Source organism: Phascolarctos cinereus, unplaced genomic scaffold (genome assembly GCF_003287225.1).
Source record: "Phascolarctos cinereus isolate Bilbo 61053 unplaced genomic scaffold, phaCin_HiC Scaffold_3;HRSCAF=262, whole genome shotgun sequence".
NCBI classification, from domain to species: domain Eukaryota; kingdom Metazoa; phylum Chordata; class Mammalia; order Diprotodontia; family Phascolarctidae; genus Phascolarctos; species Phascolarctos cinereus.
Window position 1 is genome coordinate 260298929 of NW_027555736.1, and position 21681 is coordinate 260320609.

The 21681-nt window shown below is 36.4% G+C and overlaps 1 protein-coding gene across 3 annotated transcripts in view; it reads left to right on the forward strand.

Moving 5' to 3' along the window:
* Positions 1 to 21681, forward strand: part of TMX1 (thioredoxin related transmembrane protein 1) — a 47032-nt gene that overhangs the window by 16353 nt on the left and 8998 nt on the right. For all 3 annotated transcript variants that reach the window (XM_078151586.1, XM_078151587.1, XM_020980228.2), the window contains exons 2-3: positions 12562 to 12677; positions 17634 to 17679. In XM_078151586.1, coding sequence (XP_078007712.1) covers positions 12562 to 12677; positions 17634 to 17679 — 162 coding nt within the window. The remainder of the gene's footprint in view (positions 1 to 12561; positions 12678 to 17633; positions 17680 to 21681) is intronic.

Here is a 21681-nt window from a genome sequence, read left to right on the forward strand (position 1 = left end):
AAAATACCATCAGTACCCAAAAAAAGTAACATTTGTTTAAAGGAAGAAAGTTACAATGGATAAGAAATTAGATGTTATCATTGGCTTTAATGGTTAAGAGCTCATTGGTAACCTTTGAGCAAATGGGATGGGTATCTTTAATACCTATCCTCTGGAACTACCTTAGAGGTGAAACTTACTTTTAGTATTAAATTATAATAGGACTCCATACTGTCTTGCTTCATTCTGAATGTGGTTTCATATGGAGTAGTGTTTTATTGAGGTTACAGTTATGTTTTGATTTCTTTGTGATATTGCTACCCTTAGTTGACTTGAATTGTTCAACAGTTGACATCTTTCTATGATTCTGTATATCTTTGTTTTATTGAAGTATTTAATGAAACTTTTCAAGGTAGCACTTTCTGTGAAATTCTAAATTTGTTCTTTGACCCACCCACCTATTCTTGTGGATTAAGTTATCTAGTCTCTAGTTTTAATTATTTTCTTAGTGATCTCTTGTTGCATATTTTTTATTGCATTGTGGTCTGTAAAAGAATGTTTCATATTTTTCTTTTTGCATTTTTTGTGACATTTTTGATGACCTCATAGTTTTATTTTTGTGCACAATCAAGAAATATGTATGCTCTTTTCTATTTGAATTCAGTAACTTTGAGAACTCTATTATGTCTAACTTTTTAAAACTTCTATTTAGGTCTGACTTTTTTGTTCATTTTTTCATTAAATTTCTCTAGTTTTTAAAGGAAAATTAAGATCTCTCATTATTATGCTTTTATTACCCACTTCTTCCTATAACTCATTTAAATTTCCCTTTAAGTAGGTAGGTGCTATGACTGGCTTTTGGTGCGTATATGCTTAGTATTGATGTTCATTTCCTATTTTACCTTTTAGCGGAACTTGCTTTCCCTTTTAATCCCTTCCAGTTAAGTCTTTTATTGCTTTTGCCTATTCTGAGATCACAGTTGCTATTCCTTCCTTTTTTTTTTAACTTAATAAAACAATAGATTGTGATGTTGGCCCATTTAAAAAACTTTTTGTGACCTTTTTTGTTTTAAGGGTGTTTTTTGTAAACAACGTATTCATGGACTTAAAGGTCATGTGAGCAGCAAGACAAAGAACTAGACAATTTCTTTGATCTCCACAACCTCTCAGTCTTCTCCAAAATAGAAATTATATGCCAAAGATGAAGCTGAAGTTGTCTCCATTGTCTAGGCCACCCAGAATCCAGAAAAGGTTAAAACAACAACACTAGTAAAACCCCAAACCCATGAACTGATACTCAGTGACTTTGATTTGCCCTGGATACCAGATGGCCACAACCCATGGTGGTGGGGGCAGGGGGAGTGGTTTGAGTTGTGGGTTATAACCCTATAACAATAGCCTCAGCAAAACTCTGAACTGTGAGTGCCTAGGGGCAGATAAGTTTATAGTACCTGTAGAGCCTGAGCTAGCCTAACAGTCTTATAACACCAGCAGATGCAGTGCCAGGGCAAAAAGCTATGTAGCACCAGCTCTGCAAAGCTCTGAACTGCTACTGTCTGACGAAAGAACCAAGAAACTGGGAGTGGGACAGGACTCCAGAGACACTACATCTACGTAGGGGTGCTATGCATCATCCACTAAGCCCCAGGCCATTTCTGACCACCCAAAAGTTAGTTGGGGCATAAATCTAGGCTAGTAAATACCTTGAATTACCCAGCATGGGAGGAAGCTGAGACGTTTTAAATCTAGCCCCGAAGGAAACCACAGTCAGAAGGGAGATAGTAAGAAAGTGAATGGTAGGGAAAATAAAGGGGGAAGGAGGAAGGAGACTGAAATTACCAAAATTTTCAGGAAGAAGAAAACTCAGGAAGAAGACTTTGAATATAAACAAATCAACACAGAAAACTTAACAATAGAAGGGAATATGGCCTCCAGATTTAGTAAGAGTTCAGACATCCATGAATAAATACTACAAAACAAAGGAAAATGACCTAAAACTTGATGAGACAGAGAACTCTGTGGAATTTTAAAACATGGAACATATTGTTCCTGAGTGATTCAAAAGAGAAATTAGTATTATGAGAGTAGAATATATGACTTTCACAGGAAAAATAATTGGAAATGTAAATAAATACACAGAAGTCTAGAGGCAAACAACAAGTACATTAAATGAAAATATGCTTACTTATGCCAGCAGTATATAAGAAAACAACATACATGGAGAAATGTAAGGGAGAACCTTCTTGACTACTTAGAGGTTGAAAAGGAAGGAAGGTCTGTATAACTAGATAAAAGTACAAGAGAAAAAAAGAACTAATAAAATACCAAAGGGAAAGAGGCATTAGGGGTTAGGAAGATTAAAGAAGACTATAGTATTGTGTTTGTAACAAAAGAAGGGAAAAATTCATAATCTAAAAAAAACCAACAGTATTAGCAATAGTTGAAGAAAAATATAAACCTTATAATTTTAAATGTGCATGAATTAAACAAGCCAATAAAACGAAAAAGAGTGATAGATGGGATAAGAATTTTTTAAAAATCACACATTCTGTTTCTTACAAGAAATATTTTAAGTAACAAAGACATACACAAAATAAAACGGGATGGAAAAATTTTTACTATGCATCAAATGAGTCTAAAGAAGCAGTACTTGAAATCATGTTATCTGGAAAAACAAACATTCAAAAAAATAAAAACAGAAATGAACAACAAACCAATATCAGTAATAAATTTTTAAGTTCCAAATGCCTTGCCATCCAAATTCATAAAGGAAATAATATCTGAGTTACAGGAAGACATTGACAGTACCACAACTGGGAAAGGAGACTTCAATATCCTTTTTTCCTTTTTGGATAATCAAAAAGGAAAGATAATCAGAAGGAAAAATAAAGAACTGAACACATAAAGGATTTTTCTGAGCCGGTCTCTACCTGGGAATGCTTGGATATGCACAAAGTAGACCTAGACACAAGATCAAGCAGCAGTTTAATTAATCAGTTTCAGTGTGAGGAGTGCTCTCTAAGCTGAAGTAAAAGCATAGCTTATATACATAAATCACAGTCATTTCCCAGTGCAGGAGTGCTTTCCCATGACAAGCCCATGAGTCCACAATACTAAATAGTTCTGGGGGTTTGGGGGTTTGATTCCCCACCAGACCCAACCAGAGTTCTGTAATGGGAACAAGTTCTACAGTCTTCACTTAAGAGACACAGGCACAAGAATGAAGAGATTATAAGAGCATTGTCAATGGTTTAATTGATCATTTCAAGCTGCATTGTTAATTCTTATTCCTGCCAGAGAGGCAGCTCTTGAAAAAAATCTAAATTATTAGTATATTAGTTACACATATCATCGATTAATATGAAACTCATAATTCCCTTTGTAATATTAACAAATTTAAAAAAGAGGAATTTTGAATTAAATGTGCATTTTTTAAAAATTAGAGAATCAACAGATAAGCAAACCTAAAATATGCACAAAACAGTGTTGAAAATAAGAAGGGAGATAAATTGGAAAAACCCATAGAAATTATAAATAAAACACTCATTCTTTGAAAAGACTAATAAAATTGATGAACTCTTAGCTAAGCTGATTTTAAAAAGTAGAAAAATAAAATAAAATAGCAAGCTAGCGGTACAAAATCACACCAAAACCAGAAGAAATAAAAAGAATAGTCAGAATATGTTATGTACAGTTAGATGCCAACAAAACTGAGAACACAAAAGAGAGAAATCTCTTTAAAAATATGAAATACCCAAATTATCAGAATATGAGTGATTGGAAAATCTAGTTATGAAGGAACTACAAAAAGGAAAAAAGAAAAAACTACCTCCTTGTTCCAGTTGGTTCCCAGGAGAATTTTATCATACTTTCAAAGAACAGTTGACATTCACACTTTACGAATTGTTCTCAAAAATTGAGAAAGCACCCTGCCAGAATCTTTTTGTAAGACTAATGTAGTTTTGATAAATATTGACTCAGAAATTTTAAGCAGAATCCTATCAGACTATAGCAGTTTATCCAAAAAAATCATTCACTGTGATTAAGTGGGAGTTATACCGAGATACAAAGATGGTTCAGCATTAGGAAAACAAGCAACATAATCCAAAATTATTACAGATTCAGAAAATTAACACCTTTGACAAAGGCTTTTTTTATGCTAAAAAGCCTACAGAGTATAGGTATAGAAAGACCTTTGCTATATGTCCTAACTGCTCATAAAAAGCATTTACCTAAAACCAAAAGCAAGCATTGTATGCAATGGGGATATGCTAGAACCTTTTCCAGTAAGTACAATAGTGAAGCAAGAATGCCTTGTTCTCTCCCCTATTATTTTGCATAGTTACAGAAATACTAGCAATAGCAGTAATACAAAAGAAAAAAAAATGAAAAGCATAAGGATAGATTAAAAGGAGATAAAGTGGTTCCTGTTTCCTGATGATATGATAGTTTGCTTGGAAAACCAAAAGGGAATCATCAAGTGAGCTGAGATAATAGCTTTAGCAAAGTTGCAGAGTACAGAATAGATCCTCAAAAAATCAATAGCATTTCTATATGATAGTTAAAAAAATACAAAGCTCAATAATAAGGAAATCTCATTCTAGATAACTACAAAATGTGTGAAGTATCTGGGGATCAGTTTCAAAAGCACACAAAATACTCTTAGATTCAATTAGATTCAGTTACAAGGTGCTCCCTATAAGAAGTAAAGAACAACTTAAAAAACTGTACTAATATTCAGTGCTCATTCCTAAGCCATGCCAATATAATAAAAATGATAATACTTCCCAAAATAACACTTTTGATGCTTTATACCAATTGTGTGGTACAGCTGCCCAAAAATAACACTCAGAGATTATCTAGGTATAAGGTGCAATTTATTCCGTTCTTGTTCACGTGAGAAGCAGGCATCTGCTTCATGGGGCAGTCCCAGCGAAGCAAGACAGGCAAAAGGCCAGGACAAAGGTTATATAGCCCTAAAGCAGAGATACCCACCCACTACTGGCTTTGAATTCCCATTGGACAGGAATTTCAGCCTTACAATCTAAAACTCAAAAATCTACCCCAGAAACAAGGAACCACATTGTAATACTACCAATCCTAGCTATTTTGTCCTTATTTAGTAATTAGTCATTAACTAATGCTGATGTAACAATACAAATCATGTGATTTCTAGGAACCTGAAACTTAGGCCTATTCAGGTTAGTGTAACCAACCTGGAGTTTTGCAACAGTCTAAGAATTGTTACACTCAGTCCATCTGAGAGATCTCACATTGTTTACATTGTTTCACTCAGTTAAAAACCAGAGTCTTGACAAAAGTGTGTAAAAAGGAGAGATCCCCTTATTGACTTTCCCGAGAAAGTGCACCCCTGTGCTGCCTAAGCTGCCCCTAGAGTGCGAGTTTTCTTTCTTTAAGGCAAGATTATATAGACCCTAATGCAGCAGCCCACCGTAACCCTATTCCCGTCGGCTCATTGACTGAGCCTCAAGTATATACAATTTATTTGTGTAAAAACTACCCCAGTAGCAGAGAGAGCAGAGGTATAGAAATTACATTAGCATGTTCCCCATTTCAGGGCCTCACAGTTTCAGCAGCCTTTTACCCAAGGTCATATAACTAGCTAGAGGATGAGATAGACAGGATGATCTTATGGCTCAGGAATTTCTGCTAACACTATCTAAGAGTAGGGGAGGGGGTCTTGTATTCTGAGGGTCTCCACTTAGTGTTGGTACATCATGTACCACTCAAAAGCAACAAAACCAGAACCATTAACAAGAACCAGTGACCCTTTGAGGAGGCCTCACTTCTGAGAGATCATCTCTCACACAATCAAATGACCAAACTTGATAAAATAATAATAAACCATTTGGAAAAATTAAAGATTTAGAATATCAAGATAAATGATGAAAGTAGGGATGAAGGGGCATTATACTTTCAGGCACACACACACACACACACACACACACACACACACACATATACATATATACATATATACGTGTATATACATATATACATATATATGTATATACACGTGTATATATATATATATATATATATATATATACATATATATATATATATATATATATATACATACACACACACACGCACATATTATAAAGCAGCAATTCAAAATATTTGGTATTTTTGTTAGAGAATTGAGAGAAAAATCAGTGGCACAGACTAGACAAGGGAGATTTAGAAACAGTAAAACTCAGTATCCTGGTTGTTTGATTAAGTGAAAAACATGAATTACCAGGGGAAAACTCCCTATTTGATTAAAACACATGCTGAGAAAATTTGAAAGGAGTCTGGCTGAAATTAGGCTTAAGTCAACATCTTATGCCGCATTCTATAAAACTTTCTAAATGCATACACAATTTTAATATTAATGATTATACTATAAAAAATTAGAAGAGAAACAGCTTTTTAGCCATGGGATATTTCCTTAACTACGCAAAAGATAGACACAATTACAAAAGATAAAATAGCTAACTTTGATAACTTCAAATAGAAAAGCTTCTGCATAGACAACATTAATTCATCTAGGATAAGAAGAGAAGTGCTGGGTAGCTAGGTGGTGCTGTGGATAGAGCTCTGGTCTTGGAGCCAGGGGGACCTAAGTTCAAATCTGGCCTCAGACACTTGGTACTTACTAGCTGTGTGGCCCTGGGCAAATCACTTAACCCCAATGGGCTCACCAAAAAAAAAACCTACCCCCCAAAAAAGAGAAATGGTCATGATACAGTTTGGAGGTGCTGGGACCCCCAAAATGTTAGGGATCAAGGCAGTGTTGGCTGGAATGAATTCGCACACTGAAACCATCTTGCAGTCAAGTGGCAAAGTTTATTGTGACTCCAAAAGCAGCAGGTGAAGGTTCTTAGGGAACCTGCAACCTGATAGGAGTGATGTTAAAGTAAAAGGATGTCAAATATGCTAATTACATGATGTGGAGCAGGATTAGGGAGTGGTCAGTATGTGCAAGCAGTGCAGGTGCTGGACTGCTGGAATGGGTGGGAAAACTCAGAGAGTCAACAAACATAACTTGGTTGGGGGAACAGGGTGGCCAGAGCATGGGCCTTGGGCAGGGTCAACTCTGTGCCTGTAACAAGGAGAGCATTTTCTCATGGGGGGGTGGGGAAGAAAGGCTGTATTACTTATGGTTTTAGGGCACTTTTTTTTTTCAGATGGATATTTCACTGCTGCTGGATGTTTTCCTGCCTGGGGCTTTCCCCCTTGGAGCACTTCCCAGAGTTTTGCTGAGGCACGGGGAGACTTGGCTGCTGTAGAACAGCGGGGTACATGGTGATTTTCCAGGCTGGTTTCCATGGTTCACCTGCCCATACTGAGGCACTCAGGCGTCCTGGTGTTGGTGTTTGCCTGCTCCATCACCTGCCCAGTTCAGGATCTCCCCCTGGTTTGCTGAGGTGGGGTTTTCATCCAGCTTACTAGGATGCCTCTCGTTCTGTACTGCTCCCCTTCCCCCAGGGCAAGAGGGGCCTTTCTGGTTAATCTCTCGAGCTACCAGATTGCTGCACCCTGTCTTTCTCCTGGTTCAACTGTTCCAGGGTTTTTTCTGGGTTGATATTTTCTGGGCTTTCAGAGGTTTATAAGGGAAGGTAAGAGTGACTTACTTCTTACTCTGCCAAATTGGCTTCTAGAAAGCGTAACTCCCCCTATTCTATGATCTCTGGAACAACTCAGGCTGGAAATCTGTAAGCTTTTAATTCTCCCAAAGTATATCTATGGTGAAGACTGAGTTTTGCTTCAGAACTCCATTCTGACCTGTGTATTTGCCCCTCTTTGATGTTATAATACTCTGCTACTGGACTCGGCCCAGTATCAGCTAACTTGAAAGCTCTGTGGGTTCAAATAGACAGAATTTCAGGCTCACCTTCACACTGTAATTTCTGCCCTGATTATTATTCTGCCAGCTTTAAATTGGACGGGCTAGAACTGAGGCCCTCACTTAGCTTCAAGGGTCACAGCCACACAGCTCCTTTTTATTTCTGTACTCATTCCTTGATCAGGAGCTTTAAAAAACAAGCAAGCACCCCCCCCAAAAAAAAAAGCTTTCATTGATTTTTCTTTTTACTTTATAGACATTTACTTTAAAGACATTTTTTAACTTTACAGACAATGTAGATGAATCTTATTTTGTGAAAAGTACCTTGTAACAAGGTAAAACTAATAATACAGTAGCTTTATCTAAAAGTCCATGGAACATTTCACATTTGTAGTACTCCTCTTTTTTTACATTAACAAAAATTTATTTTTCCTGCCTTCTACCCCATATACCATAGGGAGGAAAAAAAGGAAAAATGTCTTGTAACAAATATGCATAGTCAAATAAATTCCTTCAAAACTCTACACAAAAATACCTGTCTCATTCTGTGTCCTAAATTTTTTACCTCTGAAATCACTAATGGTCACTGTATTGATTTTTAGTTCTTATAACTGAGAATCAATCATCAGCATAAAGGTGAGGGTTGAAACCATGGACGCAGATGAAATCATCCAGTGAAATAGTGTAGAGGAAGAAGAGAAGATGGCTCAGAACAGAGCGCTAGGGGCCACTTATGGTCAGTGGGGGCACTCCGATTGAAGTTCCAACAAAAGAAACTGAGGCATGGTCAGATTGGGAGGAGAATGTGGATAGAATAGTGTCAAAAATATGTAAAGAAAAGAGAATATCAAGAAGAGAGTGATTGACAGCATAGAAGACTGCAGAGAGGTTAAAAAGACATTTGGATTGAGAAAATGAGTATTAGATTTGGCAGTTGATAGGTAACTTTAGAGAGAGCAGTTTCACTTGAATGATTAGGTCAGAGGGCAGCCTGTCAGTTGATATGCTTGGTCCTTCCAGTGTTTAAAAAAATGGGGTTTTAATTAATGGGGATAGAGGAGTCAGGTGGAGATTTTTTTTGAGGATAGAGAAGACATGGATATGTTTGTAGGCAGCAGGGAAGCAGTCAGTAAAGAGAAATTTAAGTTAAGTCACAGAGTAGTAGCCAAGGGGCAGTCTTTTAGAGAAGATAGAAAGGAATGGGTTCACTTGTACATGTAGAGAGGCTTGTGAAGAGAGAGCTCTCAGTGAATAGCCTCGATTATTTTCAGTCAAATACTAGGCAAGATTCTTAGCCGAGAGGGTGAAGGAAGTGAGAGCCAGACAGGTTTGCTGAAGGATTGAAAAGGTTTATTAGAAGAGCAGTGGGGCTGGGAAGTTAATTAGGGACATGTAAAGGAATTGCTTTGTGAGGTCCCTCCCAGTTGAAGTGATATTTAGTGTAATAAAATATCATATAATATTTAACGTGAACTTGTAGTAGATACAGTCAGCACAATTTTATCATTTTCTCCAGTTTTATTCAGTAGCATATTAACACAGGCATCAGGTGGTCATAGTGATCCAAGATCTTGGCGGTTACTGTGTATCAGTTCATATAAGTCTTGAGATGTCCCTTTGAAATCATCTTTTTCTCTTCTCTTACAGTACCATGATATGCCATTACATTTATAAACAACCGTTTGTTAAAGCCAGTTGTCAATTTATGGGCATCTCTTTAGTTTAAACTTACTAAGTCCTTTATGATTTCCCTTTCCTGTTTACTTTTTTATGTTTTTCTTGAGTCTAGTATTTGAAAGTCAAATTTTCTTTTCAGCTCTGATCTTTTCATCAAGAATGCTTGAAAGTCTTTTATCTCATTGAATGTCCATTTTTTCCCCCTGAACGATTATACTCAGTTTTGCTGGGTAGGCAATTCTTGGCAATCCTAGCTCCTTTGAAACCCTCTGGAACATAATATTCCAAGCCCTCTGGTCCTTTAATGTAGAAGCTGCTAAGTCTTGTGTTGTCCTGATTGTGTTTTCACAATACTTGAATTGTTTCTTTCTGGCTGCCTGTAATATTTTCTCCTTGATCTGGGAACTCTGGAGTTTGTCTATAATATTCCTGGGAGTTTTTATTTTGAGATCTCTTTCAGTAGGTGATTGGTGGATTCTTTCAATTTTTATTTTATCCTCTGGTTCTAGAGCAGTTTTCCTTGTGACAGTTTTTTGAAAGATGATATGTAGGCTCTTTTTTTGATCATGGCTTTCAGGTAGTCCAATAATTTTTAAATTATGTCTGCCGGATCTATTTTCCAGTCAGTTATTTTTCCAGTGAGATATTTCACATTGTCTTATATTTTTTCATTCTTTGGTTTTATTTTATTGTTTCTTGATTTTTCATAAAGTCGTTAGCTTCCCCTTGCCCAATTCTAACTTTTAAGGAATTATTTTCTTTAGTGAGCTTTTGTACCTCCTTTTCCATTTGGCCAATTCTACTTTTTGAGGAGTTTTTCTCTTCAGTGAATTTTTGTATATCTTTTTCCATTTGGTCAGTTCTGCTTTTCAAAGCATTGTTTTCCTCATTGGATTTTTGTACCTCTTTTTGGCCTACTCTTCATTATTTTTTGTTTCCTTTACCAAACTGATGACTCTTTTCTCATGATTTTCTTGCATCAGTCAAATTTGTCTTCCCAGTTTTTCTCTCTTACTTGATTTTCAAAATCCTTTTTGAACTCTTCCATGACCTGAGAACAATTCATATTTTTCTTGGAGGCTTTGGACTTTATTGTCTTCTGAGTGCATGTTTTGATCTTCCTTGTCACCATAGTAACTTTCTATACTCAGATTTTTTTTCTATTGTTTGCTCATATTCCTATTATTTGACTTTTAAGTCTTTATTAAAGTAGGGTTCTGCTTCCAGGGTGGAGGGCACACAAGCTTCAGAAGTTTTGTGCAGCTGTTTTCAGAACTAATTCTAGGGACCTATAAGTTTTCAGTTCTCCCAAGGTGGTATGGTCTAAGGAGAGGTGTGTTTACTACTCTCCTGGCCTGTGCTGTATTCTGTGAATGGCCATAAACACTCTTTCTACCCTGGGATTGTGAGGAGGTTTCCCCTTCCACGGTTGCCCCGGGCTCTGCTATACTATTGCTACTCCTTACCCTGAGACTGCCACCCAGGAATGTGACCCGAATCCAAGTATGGGCAAAGCAATAGAGTCCTGTCTTCATTCTAGCAAATAAAACCCCTGTAATCTCCTTCTGACCAGTTGTTAGACCCCCTTACCCTCTATGGGCTAAGAGCTCCTAAAGTATCTGCTACCGCTGCCAATTCAGTTACTCCTAAGGCCTGCTCCTGGTTTGCTGAGGCCAGGGTTATGCTGTCATGCAGATGTGACAGATCTTTCCTACTGGCCTTCTAAGTTGTCTTTGACGTCTGTGTGCTAAAAGGTCTGGAAACCGCCACTGCTGCCAGAGATTCATTTGCTCTGAAGCCTGCTCTGGGTTTGCTGGGGCCCAGTTTGTATTGATGTGACCTGCTCTAGACTTTGTGCTGCTCTCACCTTGCTGCAGCCATCCTTTCTTGCTGATCTTCCAACTTGTCTTGGCCTGGAAATTCGTTTCACTCTGTCTTTTTGTGGGTTCTGCTACTCTAGAATTTGTTTAGAGTCATCTTATAAGGTATTTGTAGGGATTTTGGGGAGAGCTCAGGCAAGTCCCTGCCTTTACATCTTGGATCTTCCTCCCCTATTTAGTTTCCAATTTTTTTTTGCCACCATAAAAGTATTTGCTACAAACATTTATATATATGTAGTACCTTTTCCCCTTTCTTTGATCTTCTTAAGGTATAGGCCTAGCAATGGTATATAAAGAGAATACTATATTTAGTAACTTTTTAGCATAATTCCAAATTGCTTTCTAGAATGGTTCAGACCATTTTGAACTCTTCCAAGTATCTCTTTTCACATTCCGTAGTTTTTGGTTTAAGGAAGATTTGTGTTTTGAGATGTTGTTTTGAGAAATATTGAAGGTCCCATGTTAAGAAGAAAATTCCTTCTTCCTATTCTTTTTAGTGATTAAAAAAAGTTGCGATGAATAGATGATGACTTCTTCTGTAAAAGGTTTGGTTTTTTTTATGCATCTGTTGATGCTTTTCCCCTTTATTTTTCTGTTTGCTTCATAGTTCCTAGTTGTTGAACCTGGTATAAACCTGACTTGGTTGTGATAGATAACTTTTTAAAAAAGCATTGTTATTAGCTAACATTTTGTCGTGTTTCATTTATTTTCTAATTAAGTTAAAAAAAAACCTGTTATCATGAACAGCCCATAGATATCTTAATATTCTTTACAGATTTGGATTTGTACACTATAATTTATATTTGTTAAGTTAACTATTTATGTCATGAATTTTGTTAGGGGAGTTTATTTATATATTACAGATCTTAAGTTGAATTTTCCTCGGAGTGGTTATTATAGATATTAAAAACTTAGATTGTAGGGTTTTAAAATCTGGAAGTTTTGAAGGAATTAGCAAGATTTTCATTATTTTCTTAGTAAATTGGATTGTGTATCTTTTAGAGCAGAAATGGAAAATTATTGCTGTGAATCAGATTTTTGTTTAATACCTAATAGCCACATAAAAGCTAAATAACATTTCCTGAATCAATATTAATGCCAATTAAAACAAAATTGTTTTCTTTTTTCTTGGCCATCTGTATCTTTAGTCTTTTACTTACTTCTTTTTCCTAGTTATGCTCCATGGTGTCCTGCTTGTCAGAACCTTCAACCAGAGTGGGAAGATTTTGCTGAGTGGGGGGAAGATCTTGAGGTTAATATTGCAAAAGTGGATGTCACAGAGCAGCCAGGTATGGTTCCTTCGTTTGTATTTTTAAAGAGCTTTTCAACATTATAAACATTTTACTGAACTACTGTATTGCTACATATTTTAATGAAATACTATTTGTTACATTCTTATTTAAAGTAGCCACACATCATTATAGTTCATCAGCATTTATTGAAAAGTCTTTAAATATTACTGTGATTTTAAGTAAAATTTTATAGTATTTGGAGTAATAGAATTCAGAATTGTAAGGTACATCAGAGATTTAACTGGAGTTAAATAACTACTTTTTAAAAACTGAAGTTTTACTTTACTAATAAGTAATTGAAAAATAAGGTCCCATGAGCAGCAAGATGAAGCCATGTGATTTAGTTAAAATAACTTTAACTCCCCCCCCCCAAAAAAAAGGAAGAATGTGCTATATGTAGGGTAATTACAGCTAAATCTGAAGGAGAAAGAAGATAAAATTCCACAAGGTGAAATCCTCATGATAATATTAATACCAGAAAAAGCTTCATTATTCTTTATCCACCAGCTTCTATGTGGCATGGCAAGAGAAAAAACTAACATGCAAATTTGTGCAGGAATTCATCTTGGAATTCTTCTCTGTACTGTTGTAGAGACTTTTCCAAAACACACCTCCTCTCCCTACACCCTTAAAGGAGACACTGACTTCCCCTTGCCACATGGAGCTGAAATGGAAAGGAATGTCTTTTGACTAGAAACTTGAGACTGTGCCTGAAACGCTCTCCTCCTGTGCTCCCAAAGCATCAAGTGCCATACAATCTAGCAAGAAGAATAGAAGCTGAAGGAGGATTCAGGGCAGGGTCCAATCCTCTCTCCTCAGAGGATACTCTACACAGGGACCAGTCCTGCAAACCTTATATCCTCTAATAGGAGGCTGAGCCAGCATTGCAGCCTAGCTTTGGGACTGTACCCACCAGCAAAGGGTAGACATAATAATGTGAGGAGGGGTACCAGAAAGAAAAAGACTAAAACACTAAAGATTCCAACAGAAAAATTTCAATCAAAGACCAGAGCATAGGCAGAGAGATAAATCAACAATTGGAGCCCCAAAGAACAGGAAGAATAAGTAGTAAACCTTAGAAAATACAAAATATTCTTAACACATATATAAAGAAAAGTGAACCAAGTATCAGATGAAATGCAGAATCCTGTGGGTTCTCAACAGAGTATACAGAAGAGAGAAGAAATATCATAGTGGTTCAAAAGAGAAATGAACTATTATATAAAATAAGAAATTGAAGATGAATGTTGGTCCGAGCTTAGAGCTCTCAATTCAGAATGAAAGAAACTTAACAGATTAGAAAACATTTCAGTTCATGTTATAGAATAAGTGAGGAAAGACAAATTAACAAATTTGGAACCCAAAAATACTGAAATGGATAATCTAGCAGAAGCGAAGCAAAAGGTAACCATGTTAAAAGAGCACTTAATTTGAATTCCATGAAAGCCATAGCTATTGATCTTGAAAACAAGATGTACAGAGAAAAAATAGGGATCATATCTCTCCAAGAAGAATGTGACAGACAAATCAACCTGACTATTACAGAGCAGGAAATAATACAAGAAAACTACCCATAACTTCTGAATACAGACAGCAAAGCATCAGTCTAGAGAATTCACAGGTTGCCTTGAGAAAGCACAACCATATATGTACACTCACATGTACACTTTAAACCCAAGATATAGTCACTAAATCTAATTATTTTGATGATAACGTTTTTTGCAGATCACCAAGAGGAAGACTTTCAAACAGGAAAGCAAGGAGTTTTTAATACAAGATTATTTCATAGTCATGAGAAATTTCAGGAGAATAGGATAATACATTCCCCAAAAAAAGGAGCTCAAGCTGCATCTCAGAATGCCATATGTCCTGCAGACCTGAGGCTAATAATTAATGAAAAAAGGATATTCAACAGGAGAAGAAATTCCAGGCATTCCTGGAAAGAAAAAAAAAATGTAAGCACACTGTTAGATTTCTGAGTACCCCAAACAGTATAAACCTTTAAAAGGTAAATGAAACTCTGTAAGCAAAGAGTAAATGATAAACTCAATCACTCCATGCTTAGAAGTGTTTTTCTTTTTTTAATTAAGAGAAAAAGATTGTTCATCAAGGAATAAAAAAGGGGTATGAGGATTCAGTACATAAGTGGAATAAACAAGTGAAGATGGAAGAGCAGAACTGAAGTACTGTGCTCTTTTTGTTTTTTCTGTGTGCTTGGCACATAGTAACTACTTTATAAATGATTATTAATTGATTGAGGTCCCTTCAGGAATCAGTATATTTTGTAGTATAGAATCACAGAATAGGAGGGTGCATAAATGGGGAAAGGAGAGATGGAGAATAGGGAAATGTGTGATGCATCCCTACCAAATCCATAAGAGAATAGAGAAAGGATGAGGATTGCTATAGTCTCTTAGGAAGAGAGGAAGGATTCAAGAATAATGGGAGAAGGGTCCCAGGTCTGAGGGTGTGTCTTATATTGAAAGACCTGCTTCAAAAAAAAAAAAGACTAAAGGACCCGTGGACTAAGAGATGTATGAATGTTTTGGAAGATGAGAACCTCGTGATTACTTTAATCTGAGAAGAGCTAGTATATTGAAAGGTCACCTTTCTTCATGGGCAGCATCCTGACCAAGGAGAAGGAATATATGATCTCTTAGGGCAAATAGCACCAATCATGATTTTGGGGGCAGAGGAAGGATACATAGAACCCAGAGATGAGATGGTATTGGCCTTTGTAAAGGAGACCATTATAGTAAAGTGTGACAATTTGAGAGACATAGTTTCTGGGTAATTTAATCATTTTATTAATAAGGCTAGCATTTTATTTTTTTGCATCTTGTGCTAGTGGCTGCAGGCTCTAGCTATTTACTTGGTGCTATACTGATGTTGTTCTGAGGCCCACAGGGACCCTTGTGTCTGGTGCTGTGCTGTGGGGATGGGGTGTAGGTTGGCTGGTGCTGCTGGAGACTGTAGGGGTCTGGGAGCTTACCTGGTGTTGAGGTAGGAGTCCTGCATTTCCTTGGGGCTACACTAAAGCACATGGAGGCCTGTTTGGCCTGGGCTGTGCTGAAGCACAAGGTAGTTCTTGGAGCTGGAGTCTTCCAGTTCTCCTGGCTGTGCTAAGGCACGTGGGGCTACTGGTGTTGGCATTTGCCTGTTTCACTACCCTGGGGCTGAGGCTTTCCTGCTGGTTTGCTGAGGTGGGGCTTGCTGCTGGTTTACTGAGACACTTCCTGTCCTGGACTCCACTCCCCTTTCACCCAAGTGAGATGGACTTTTTTTGCGGATCCTCCAAGTCTCCTGGGCTAAAAGACTGCTCCACCCTGTCTTTTTGCTGGCTCTGTTGTTCTAGGATTTGTCTGGGGCGCTGTTTTACAGTTGTTTGGTTATTTGGAGGTTAATATGGGAGAGATAACAGCGATTTTTTTTTTTTGCTTATTCTGCCATCTTATTATAGACTGTCTTCTTAAGGAATTTAGGCGCAACAAAGAGGAAAGATATAGGAAGGTAACTAGTGGGGGATGATCAAGTGAGGGCTTTTAAAATTTTGTTTTGTTTTGGGTTTTTTGGATGATAGAGGAGCTGTAGGTATGTTTGCTGGCAGTAAGGAGGCAGCCAGTAAATGGGGAGTGACTGAAATTGGTGAGAGTAGGGAAGATAGAGAAGGCAATCTTGTGTAAAAGACAGGATGGAATGAAATAATTTCTGCTTTTAGTAGAATTTGTCATTATACCCACTGATTTCATAAAGATAATTAAAAAAAGAAAATTATCGATAGGAGTAGAAATGTTAGGGCAGTGTGATACAGTGGATAGAGTGCTAGGCCCGGAGTCAGGAGTCAGGAAGACACATCTTCCTGAGTTCAAATCTGGACTCAGACACTTATGGCTGTGTGGCCCTTAGCAAGTCACTTAACTCTGTTAGCCTCAGTTTCCTCATCTGTAAAATGATCTGGAGAAGACATGACAAACCACTCTAGTATCTTTGCCAAGAAAACGCCAGGTGGGATCACAAAGAGTCAGATATGACTGAGAACAACTGAACAACAAGTCAATGTTGGAAGGCCTATGGAAATAAAAAACATTAATGCACTCCAGATGGAACTGATTTAGTCCAACCTTCTGGAAAGGAGTTTGGAATTAAGCAAAGAAAGTGTCTTAAATGTCAATGTCACTTGATCCAAAGATCCTACTGCTAGGCATATATATCTCAAGGAAGTAGAGTGATAAAAAGAAAGGTTCCATATAAAATATTTGTAGTGTTAACTTTTTGTAGTAGCAAAGAATTTAAAACAAGATACCTGTCATTTGGGAAGTGGATAAACTAATTGTGGTACATGAATATGATGGAATATCACTTTGCTTTAAGAAACAATGAATAGGATGAATAAAGAGAAGCATATATGAATTAATTCAAAGTGGAGTAAGCAGATTTAAGAAAACAGTTGCTACAACATAAAATGAAAGAACAACAAAAATAATCAAAATTGAATATACTAAAATTATAATGACCATGACTAGGATTTATGAGCTCATATTGTGAAGAGCTGTGAGAAGACATCTCATTCTTTGCAAAGGTGAGGAGCTATGGGAATGGAATGCTGCATATACTGTGAGACTTTCTCAGTTTGTTGATCAGCCTTGTTTAATTGTTTAATTCTTTTCAAAGGAAGGGGAAGGACATAATTGGAAATATAGGTAATGTAACATATAAAAAATTCTTTAAAATTTAAGAGAAGTATTTGCAAGTTAAAAGTGAGATATATATATAGATATAGATATATATATAGATATAGATATAGATATATAGATATATAGATATCTATATCTATATATCTATATCTATATCTATATCTATATATATATATATATTTAGCCTGGGGAAACCTATCAATCTATCTCTGCCAGAATTTTTTTTATTGTATTTATCAACCTTAATATTTATTTACAGGTCTTAGTGGTCGGTTTATCATAACTGCACTTCCCACTATCTACCAGTAAGTATTTGAAGGTGGGATTTTGTTTTGTTTTGATTCGGCTTATGATTTCATTGGTGTAGGGAACTCCAAGTATGGAATCTCACTGTCACAGCAAGTCAGTATTTGTATTACTTCTTCCAGTATAGTCTTAGTTTCCTGGATCACTGAAAGGTTAAGTTACTTTGCTGTGTTAATAGAACTGATATGTATAAGAGGTTTGAATATAATTCTTCCTGACTCTAAGGCTATCTCTCTATCCACTAGATCACAATGAAATTTAGGGGCAGCTAGGCGGCACAGTGGATAGAGCACTGGCCCTGAAGTCAGGAAGACCTGAGTTCAAATCTAGCCTCAGACCAAACACTTGACACTTACTACCTGTGTGACCCTGGGCAAGTCACTTAACCCCAGTTGCCTAAAAAGAAAGAAGAATGCGACAGTGAAATTTATATCTTTGAAATTAGTTCTTAGCACATGTAATAATAGAGAAAATATAAGAGTCTTATTTCAGTAAAGTGTAGTTCTGTCTTGAAACCTACTGGTAATTTGGTTTTCTTCTTTTTTAAAATCAAATTAACCAGTGGCTAATTTATCTTACTATTTTTTTCATAAAACCAGCTTCTAGTTTTGTTTATTGAAAATTTTTTTTTAACTTTCAATTTTATTAATCTCTCCTTTGATTTTCTATTTCTAATTTACTCTCTTTTTCTAGAGTTTCAGGTCAGTTTTCCTTAATACTTTCTTATACTATTGTATGCAGATTATTTTTTTGATCATAATTTTCAGGTAGTCCAATAATTCTTATGTTGTTTCTCCTTGATCTGTGTTGCAAATCAGTTGTTTTTCTAATGAGGTGTTTCAGATTCCCTTCTGTGTTTTTTCTTGTTTTATTATTTCTTGGTGTCTTACAATGTCATTCGATTCCTCTTGCCTAATTTTGGTTTTCAAGGAGTATTTTCTTCCTGAAGATTTTGGACCTCTTTTTTGTCTTTTTTAACTTTCTTTTCATAATTTTCTTGGATAGCTTTTATTTTTTTTTTCTAATTTTTCCTCAGTCTCTCTAATTTGATTTTTTAATTTCTTTTGGAGTTCTTGCAAGAGCTCCTTTTGGTTTTTTGACCATTTGATGTTACTCTTTGGGATAGGAGTGTTTTGGGTTTTTTTTTTTAGCTATACTATCTTCCTTTGAATATGAACCAAGATATTCTTTTACACCAAAGCAGCTGTCTGTGGTTGGGTTCTTTTTCCTTTGCATAATCGTTTTTATTTTGTTTTATTTTGAGTTGTGGGTAATGTTACCCTAGGCCTCAGGTCCTCCTTTACTGTTATCTTCTGCATTCATTCCAGGAACTCAACCTCAGTGACTCCTCTCCTCCCGTAAATCATTGTTAGGGCCTCAGCCACACTGTTCCAAAAATGTTCTTGCTCCATGTGGTACCCCACTCACAGAACATGTGCTCGCCCCTCCTTGCCCACAGCCACAGCCTGGGATCACTTCCAGTCAGCACTGCTAGGTCTGGCCTTTGGAACAGCAGGGGTCCTTCAGTCTTCTGTTACTCATCCATCTGCTGATCCTTAGATGAAAGTTTGTGAGGTAAAAAAGTTTATGAGGTGAAAGTGCCTGAGGCTGTGAAGTAAAAAAGAGTTCATGAGGTGAAATTTTTTGAGGTAGTGAGTGAGGTAAAAGTTGAAGTGAATTTTCTTTTAATTTATTTTTAGTTTTCAACATTCACTTCCATAAGATTTTGAGTTTTAAATTTTCTCCTCCCTCTCCTCCACCTCCTCCAAGACCACATGCCATCTGATATAGGCTCTACTTATACATTTATATTAAGCATATTTTCCCATTAGTCATGATGTAAAGAACAATTAGAACCAATGGGAGAAACCACGAGTATGATGCAATGAAACAAAACAACAAAGAAGAAGAAGAGCAAATAGTATGTTTTCATCTGCATTCAGACTCCATAGTTCTTTTTCTGGATGTGGATAGCATTTTCTGTCATGAGTCTTTTGGAGTTGACTTACATCCTTGCATTGCTGAGAAGAGCCAAGTCTGTCAAAGTCATCTCACAGTATGTCTATTGCTGTGTACAACGTTCTCCTAGTTCTGCTCACTTCACTCAGCATCAGTTCATATGAGTCTTTTCAGATTTTTCTGAAGTCTGCCTGCTCATCATTTCTTATACCACAATAATATTCCATTACTTCATATACCACAACTTGTTCAGCCATTCCCCAATTGATGGGCATTCCTTCAATTTCCAATTCTTTGTCACCACAGAAAGGGCTGCTATAAATATTTTTATACGTGTGGGTCCTTTTCCCATTTGTATGATCTCTTTGGGATACAGCCCTAGAAGTGGTATTGCTGGGTCAAAGGGTATGCACATTTTTATGGTCTTTTGGGCATTAGTTCCAAATTGCTCTCCAAAATGGTTGGATCAGTTCACAACTCTACCAACAGTGCATTTTAGTGTTCCAGTTTTCCAACATCTCCAACATTTATCTTTGTCTTGTTTTATCATGTTATCCAACCTGATAGGTGTGATGTGGTGCCTCAGAGTTGTTTTGATTTGCATTTCTCTAAGCAATAGTGATTTGGAACATTTTTTCATATGACTAAAGATAACTTTAATTTCTTCCTCTGAAAACTGCTTCGCCATATCCTTTGACCAAATTTATCAATTGAGGAATGACTTATATTCTTATAAATTCAAATGAGATCTACATATATTTTAGAAATGAGGTTTTCATTAGAGACACTGGTTTAAATAATTGTTTCCTAGTTTTCTGCTTCCCTCCTAATCTTCATTGCTTTGGCTTTGTGCAAAACCTTTTCAATTTAATGTAATCAAAATTACTTACCCATTTTGCATTTTGTAATGTTCCCTATGTCTTATTTGATCATAAATTCTTCTCTTCTCCATAAATCTGACAGGTAAACTATTCCTTGATCTCCCAGTTTACTTATAGTATCAGCCTTTATATCTAAATCATGAACCCATTTTGACTTTATTTTGGTATACAGTGTTAGATGTTGGTCTGTGCCTAGTTTCTGCCACAGTATTTTCCAGTTTTCCCAACAGTTTTTGCCAAATAGTGAGTTCTTACCCCAGAAGCTTTGGGTTTTTTATCAAACACTAGATTACTATAGTCATTGACTACTGTGCCTTGCATACCCAACCTATTCTACTGATCCACCATTCTCTTTCTTAGCCGCTACCGAGTAGTTTTGGTTATTGCTGTTTTATAATAAAATTTAAGATCTGGTACATCTAGGCCACCTCCCCTGGTATTTCTTTTCATGAGGTGAAATTTCTTGAGGCCTTCTTAGTCTGCTTCCTGACAGAGATGCTCCAGGGCCTTCTGTTTGTTCATTCAGTGGAGTCAGCCTGTAGTTATCTGTATTTCACTCAGGCCAAACCTCAGCCCCTGGGGGCCCTGTCTTTTCTGAGGTCCTTTCAAGTTGTCTTAGGCAGACAACTGCTGCTTTGCATTCATTTATTGGCTGTTTTCTGTCTGTTTGTGGAGAAAATCTGGAAAGCCTAGAAATTTCTGACCTATTCTGCCATCTTCCCAGAATATCCTCTGACTTTATTTTGATTATCAGCTACTAGCTTATTCATTTAAAGGCCTACTAAATTTTTCATAAATTTCTTCATGCATTACTTAATTTTAATTTTCTATAAATTTGATACCTCAGTATTTTGTTCCCATGATGCATAATACTAATACATTGAAGCATGGCAAGACTTCATGATTTTTTTCCTTGTGGCAGATGTCCATAATTTTATTGACTAAAGTAAATTAATGGTAATGGTATTGAAGTGTATGACTTAAGAAGAAAGTTATATTGTTCCTCATTTACATTTCAGACTAGAATTTCATGAATGTGAAAATGATCAATTGTGATATTTATGTATTACTAATAACTTTGAATGTTAATATTAAATGAACAACAATGTAAATATAGAAGCAAGTATAATTTTAGCTCATTAATTGAGACATTACTTTCTG